The 6,771-nt window shown below is 37.6% G+C and overlaps 1 protein-coding gene across 3 annotated transcripts; it reads right to left on the bottom strand.

The window, feature by feature from the left end:
• Positions 1–920: 920 nt before the first annotated feature.
• On the bottom strand, positions 921–6,475 carry LOC145161171 (uncharacterized). Of its 3 annotated transcripts, none has more exons than XM_079080654.1 (4): positions 5,948–6,475; positions 4,988–5,536; positions 3,176–4,102; positions 921–3,095 (listed from the first exon to the last, which is right to left on the bottom strand). In XM_079080654.1, the coding sequence occupies exons 1-4, from the start codon at positions 6,147–6,149 to the stop codon at positions 1,264–1,266; spliced, it is 3,510 nt and encodes a 1,169-aa protein (XP_078936780.1). In that variant the 5' UTR covers positions 6,150–6,475; the 3' UTR covers positions 921–1,263. The 3 variants fall into 3 exon arrangements, with proteins under 3 accessions (XP_078936780.1, XP_078936781.1, XP_078936782.1); XM_079080655.1 differs by lacking the exon at positions 5,948–6,475 and adding an exon at positions 5,720–5,816; XM_079080656.1 differs by lacking the exon at positions 5,948–6,475 and having other exon boundaries at positions 4,988–5,319; positions 5,396–5,529.
• Positions 6,476–6,771: the final 296 nt, after the last annotated feature.

Raw genomic sequence — 6,771 nt, 5'->3', positions numbered from 1 at the left:
CCTTCAGTCTTAAGTCATCCGGTTCTTAGTCATACATTCTTAAGAGTAAATTATAAACATGGTGGCTACAGTGTATCTTTCTCCCAATTTTGTCCACATTTTTACTTTTGAATCAAAGTCATCCATATTGTTAGTTTTTTTATACAAGGCAAAAAGGAATATGACATTCTAATTTTTAACCTATGTCTATTGTTAATTTGGAAATTGGGAACAGTCAACAGCCGACTAAATCCAAAAACTGTTGGACTCACTCATTTGGCAAGGCTATTGTTAATTTGGAAAGCTAGAAACGACATGAGGTTCCAACAACAAAATGTGTAGGCATGCAATTGTGTTCGAAGACATGGTTATTAATGTTTTTTATTGATTAAAAATAGGGTGAAGCTTAGTTAGGTTAATTGAAATGTTTGGATTATCTTTTCTTTTTGGCTTGTAATGTTAAAAATGATATTGTTTGTGAGGGTGTGTTTGCTAATATATTAATGTCGTTCATGAAATTATCGAACACCTCAAGAGCCCAGTTGAATAAAAGGGAGATGATGGAGATGGAACTAGGTTTGAGAAGTTATATGTTATGTGATAAAGTCATGGTTAAAGCAATAATGATTTAATTAATAAATAATTAAATACAAATAGATACGAATTTGCAAATTGCAACTTTGCAAGTAACCCCTCCGTCTTTCTCACACCAACTAATAAAGTTGGAATCTCACCTAAACTTTTAAATAGATAAAATAACAAAACTCAAAACTCATTGTCTAAAGTCAAATCCTATCTTCTTCACAAAAGATGTTGACTGTTGACACCCACCCACGTGGACGATGTCATCAATCATCATTGTTTACCAATAAAGTAACATTCAAACCCTCCATTTATCACTTGAAAGTCAACTACAACCCTCCACTTTCTCCATCCAACACTTACTTGAAAATCCATTATCCATTACTTTTTAAGACTTTAAACATCATCATCATTCATCCACAACACAAATACAAACTCCTTTGAAAAAGAACACTACTATAATATAGCCTCTATTTCCTTACCTACAAACAACATTGACATTGACATTGACAGACAGAATTATTTTGTGTATCTTGATTAATAAATACAACAAACTACAAACCTCTTCCCCAAAACGAAACAACCTAAAAAAGACCAAAAAAGACGGCTTCTCCTATATCAGCCATCCAATCATCCTAACTCCTATCACTGCTGCTCAATTCCTTACATATAATACAGAGGCGAGATAAAACAACATCAACATCATCTGCTACCTATATCACCGCTATTACTGCCATTGTTGTACTGTTCTGTTTTAGCATAATGCATTCTAATGGCTGCCACTGGATCTGAAACCAAAACCCCTTTGAAAGGCTCCTGGTTTTTGTATGAATACACTTGTCTTGTTTGAAAACCAGAAGATGAAGAAGAATTACCAAAACCAGAAACCAAGATGGAAGAAGGATCTGGTAAAGAAGGAAACCCGGTGGTTTGTATTCTGTTCCCATCCCAAAACCCATAACTCCTCCTCAATGGAACCTCTGATAAACCATGATCATTATTATTATCAATATCAAACTTCAAGTTAAAAGATGATTTTCTTTTTTCACCATTCTCTTGCAAACTACTACTAGTATTTGTATTTGTATTTGTATTTGTTTTTGATCCAGATAAAGATAAAGAGGGCTTTATTAGAATCTGACCAAAAAGTTTCACATCACCCTTACCCTGTCTCTGTCTCTGTCTCTGACTCTGTTTTTGCAAACAAGAATCACGTGGCAGACAGCGCTCTGGTAACAGATTTTCATCTTTTTGTACAACAACTTGAGAGGATTCAACACAATCCATTAATGAATGTTTTGGAAGATGATGATACCCATCAGTACTTGAACATCTTTGAGAACCACCAATGCTTTTTCTAAATGAGAGTCTTGATGATGTATCAATATCATCTTGGCTAACACTCTTCCTGTGTGAACTCACACCTGGAAGACAACCCTTTGACTTTTCTACACCATTCAACTCCATTTTGTTAGTGTTATTGTTATTCACAGGTTGCTGCTCAATGCTTAAATCCATACAGATACTGCTGTCTCTTGAATTAAGGTCCTGTAACTGTTTTGACTCCTCGTTTACTACAATCTGCTCAGATTCAGATTCAGGAACTTCTTGCTTTGAATCAGATGAGTGAAGGAGGTCTTCTACTTCCATCTTTACATCTGAAGATGATTTATCGCATGAGATAACCGACCCACTATCCACCATGCATGTATCATCATGACCATGACCATGATCAACATCACCATCATCATCACCATCACCATCACCAGCTTTACTGTGAACGGAATCCAATCCAAGACATTTCCGAGCCTTGCTGTAGAAAACTTTGCACTCATCTCTGGACCTTGTTTTCATGCATCTTGAAATCATTGAAAAATCCTTCCCATAAGATCTCACTGCCTGCAAGAAACTAGACTTCTCTTCATCTGTCCAATCAGAAGAAGTAGGATTCATCTCTCCTCCACAACTCTCATCACCTGCACCAGTTTCCTGCTTATTACAAAACATTTCTGAATGCAGTTTATGTTCACCATCCACACTGGCAACCATTTCTGAAGCAGCACCAAGCATCTCAAGGGAAGTAGCATCCGCTGCCATTCGCCTCCCAGATGTCACCAGGTAAGTATTAGTAATACAAGACATCCCTTTTGCAAATGCTGATTTCTTCTTTATCTTCTGAAAACAATCAGACTTGTGATTCTTGTAGTAAAACTCAACACAATCACCACATGTTTTGTTTTTCAGAAAAGACGCAATTTTCTTGAAATCTTTTCCAAACAAAGAATACTTCTCCAAAAAGATTCCCTGCTCTTCTTCTGTCCAGGCACTGACAATGGATCTTTCCTTTTCAACTTCAACAGGGTTCTCCACCAATCCATTATCTGAAACAAACCTTGTCATCATTCGTTCGCTCCTGTCTAATATCAAACAAGGCATCTTTAATGTCTTTCTCTGAACCTTCACCCGTGAATCTGAAAGCAGCTTCTTCACATAATCAAGTGTCTCTGTGGTTGGAACCAGGCTCACACTCCCACCTACAACAAAAAATTTAAAGTTCAACACAGACAATATAAAACACAGCAAGATTTCATTTTAAAATGATTCAGTCACTTACCAGGAGAATATAAACGAGAATAAATTGAAGAGCAGTATTTCTGATGATCAGCATATCCTATACGTGAGCTCGATTCAAACTTCTTCTGTGACTTGGCACCAGTTTTTTTTACAGAAAGCAACTGAAGATCTTCCTTCCATGCATGTTGTAATACCCGAAACTTACTTGTGATAACCCTTTCCTTAAACTTTAGAAAACGCTTCCTCGAAGCAATTTTAGTCTTATTCAATGATTCATCGGTGGATTTTGAAATCTTGTTACATAAGTGTGTAGTTGGCAATAATATCCTATTAAGTTCATCACAAGTTTCATTTGCTATTACTTTGTTTGTAGCGAATATGAAATCATATAACTTATCATCTTCTCTGCCATTATCTACATCCTCACCATCTGAAACTGTAGAGCTACTGCGGTCCCCACATGAAGTTACAAAGCCTAAAGCATCATCATTACCAACATCTTCAGAGCATTTAGAAACGGATTCCACAAATTCAGATGTTGTGTCTGAACTCTTGTCATCTGAATCATTAACTTCTTCTGGAGAACTATCAGTTTTCTCCACAGGCAAAGGTCCACCACAAGTCTTATTCTGGTATTCTGTTGGGAAAGAACCAGCATCAGAAACCAAACACTTCAATTCATGCTCAAGAGAATCAATTTCAGTTTCTGTGATTTCAAGTGTCTTTGTCAGCTCTGCTTTCCATACATGTAACTTGTCCATTGCCGTAGATTTCACAAATTTAGACCCTGGAGAACACAAATCATCAGCCTGCAGCAGTTTATCAAGTGCAGAGCTCAAGTTGAGCTCCAAATTCTCCAAATTTGATGATAATCCCTCTGTGTCATTCTCAGACACATGACAAGAAGCAGGATTACAGGTGCTGTTATCCACTGTAACTGTCTTAGTAGATTCCTTTTCTTCTAGACCTGTCATGGCAAAAGAGCACATAGAGTTTTAGATTCATCCTTGCATATCATATCACAAAAAGCAATGTTTTAAAATTCAGTGTTTTAGTTGACACGAGGTCAACCCGGTTCTCATAATTTTCATTCATTTTATATATTCTGCATTATATATATATATATATATATATATATATATATATATATACACACACACACACACACACACACACACATATATATATATATATATATATATATATACATATATATATATACACACACACATAATTTGATGTCTCACAAGTTGAAAGATAAGAAAAACACATCGTCACAAGTTCTTGATTATGAGAATTGATCCTGGTTCAAGTTGTTTTCATGTTTGTTAGCCTTTGATTCAAAAAATAAAAATAAAAAATTCTTGAATCTTGTTGTCAAAGTTGTATTTTTATAGCATGTTGAAGATAAAGATTGTTTGTATAGTTACAAATGATGATACTGCACTAGAAGAGAATAGCTGGAGAATAAAGATCTAGAATAAAAAAAAAGTTTCAGAAAAATAATGGAAAAAAAGACGCATGCGATGAATATAAGCATTATACAAGTTACTGGTCAAGGTTTTTATACAATTGGCGAGGCTTCCAAGTTCCAAGTTCCGTTTTTTGCGTATTTTTGTGGATTCTTGAATACCATTCTGAAACGCTCAGCTTAATTCTCCAAATGACTGAAATTTTTGTGACTAAATATGAATAAGCAACAATGATCATGAGTTTTAAGTGGTTCAACTCGGGTTACTGGTTCCGGGTTCACCATTCATGATTGGCCTGCTCTCTTCACCGAGTCAAGATCCAAGGTTCAACAGGCTGGGTCAACCCGGGTTTTAGAACAAATCAAAAGTATATGAATTACCTGGAGAGGAACTGCAGGCATACGAGTAAGGAGTAGTAGGAGATGCACATTCTGAATAACCATTGACACTGGGGCTTTTATCAGTCAAACTAGAAGGACTAGTAAGCAAAGGTTCAGAGCCACTGACACCATCAACCATACCATTTCTAGCTCCAGCCTCTTTATCAAGAATATCTTCAGGGTCAACCTTCTTTTTCTCATACTTGGCAAGACCTTCCCCCCATCCAAGGCGCTGCTTCTTGCGGGAGGTGGCCTCATCATGAGTCATTGGTGTCACACAGGGGGAAGCATCCTCAGAAGGGGATCCAAGAGGAGTGTTGTTACCCAGTTGGCTGTTCTTAGCATGTTGGTCAGCTGACTGAAGTTGGTCCAGCGAGTTCACAAAGTCATTATGGGGAAGAGAGTTACCGTTGGGTGATGCAGTGGTCTCCCAAGAGTTGACTCCTTTAGGGTCTTTCAGACTACCAAAAGCCATACAATTATTCTCTTTGCTGCCTGATTCAACTGTTGTATTGTGCCAGCCACCACCAACCCGTTTACCATGAAGACCTTCACAGGCAAATAACCAACAAAAAACACATAAGGAAAATCACAAACTAATTAGCGAAAGGAAAAAAAATCACCCCATGTCAAGACAGTAATTCTTGAAGACAATATAGCTTCCTCCCAGCCCAGATATCATGCCAATAAATACAAGATATAACAACAGATCTATGAAATTACTAGCCATACGGTTCAAATTAAATGACTATCTTCCCTTCCTCTCAGATCTGTCCCCAATTCTATATGCCTGTAGCGCGTGTGCGTACTTAGGAGAAGAGAAGAGCAAGGCAGTCTATAACCTAAAGAAGTAGACTTGGTTCACTGAAATTAATTTCAAAGCAAGCAGATTTTTGGTTTCCAAACCCCAAGTATGTCACCAGAATGGGAAAACGCTAGAAACATAACACAAAAACTAACCGGAAAAGGGTCGGCGGAAATCAGACGGTCCGCCTCCAGCGCCCCATCGACAAAACGAGGAGGATCCATGGATGTTATGCTGCGAAGGAGTAGTAGGCGGCTCTCTCCATCGCGGCGGAACAATTCCTACAGGGTCCGCATACGACGGCTTCCTATCCTTCAAAAAGTCCTTCCGGTCGAATGGCAATGGCTCCGGCGGCATCAATGGTTCAATTTAATCAAAACCAGTTCCAACGATACCTTATCCACAAGAACGCTACCGACGCACCTCCAATAACGCATCCGCCACAAAATCCGAAACGACAAATCAATCGAAATAACGTCTCTTTGTTAGGGTTATTCCACAACAAACAACAAGGAGATCTGACAAACTATTCCACAGTCGAAATCGGTGAAGATTAGGGTTAGATTCTAAGAAATGAACCGCGACCGTGAGGGAAGAAGAAGAAGAATGAGAAGTTCCCAATTTTCTGAGCGTTTGGAAAAATCTGTAGAGAGAGAAAGAGAAGAGAACGTGAAGTTGATAAGCTGAGAGACAAAATAAAAATTAAAAAAAAGAGTTGTTAAAATGACGGGTAGGTTACCCTCTCTTATGTATCTCAACGGCACCCCTTTAAACCCGAATTTATTCCTGTTTTCACGTCCGGTTTGAAAATAAAAAATCTAAATTAAATAATAATTCCTGTCTTTTTTTGCTTTTGCTGTTTCCCTCCGCTTTCTCTTATTCATTGCCCTAATTGCGGGGATGCTTGCGGATTTTCAAAAATACCCTTGGCTTTGGGTCAAATGGCATTTTTGTTTTTGCTTTCTACTTTTATTTTTCA

The sequence above is a fragment of the Lactuca virosa genome, chromosome 2 (assembly GCF_052849685.1).
Source record: "Lactuca virosa cultivar CGN04683 chromosome 2, Lactuca_virosa_CGN04683_v6, whole genome shotgun sequence".
NCBI classification, from domain to species: Eukaryota; Viridiplantae; Streptophyta; class Magnoliopsida; order Asterales; family Asteraceae; genus Lactuca; species Lactuca virosa.
The sequence above is the reverse complement of the archived record's forward strand: the minus strand, read 5'-3'. Positions and strand labels throughout refer to the sequence as shown.

Bases quoted from the DNA above. Each gene is read 5' to 3' on its own strand.
- LOC145161171 (XM_079080654.1), bottom strand. From the start codon at position 6,149: ATGCCGCCGGAGCCATTGCCATTCGACCGGAAGGACTTTTTGAAGGAT. The intron at 5,537-5,947 runs GTTAGTTTTTGT...TTGCCTGTGAAG, and splicing joins TTTCCGCCGACCCTTTTCCG to GTCTTCATGGTAAACGGGTT. The intron at 3,096-3,175 runs GTAAGTGACTGA...TTTTTGTTGTAG, and splicing joins TTCTCGTTTATATTCTCCTG to GTGGGAGTGTGAGCCTGGTT.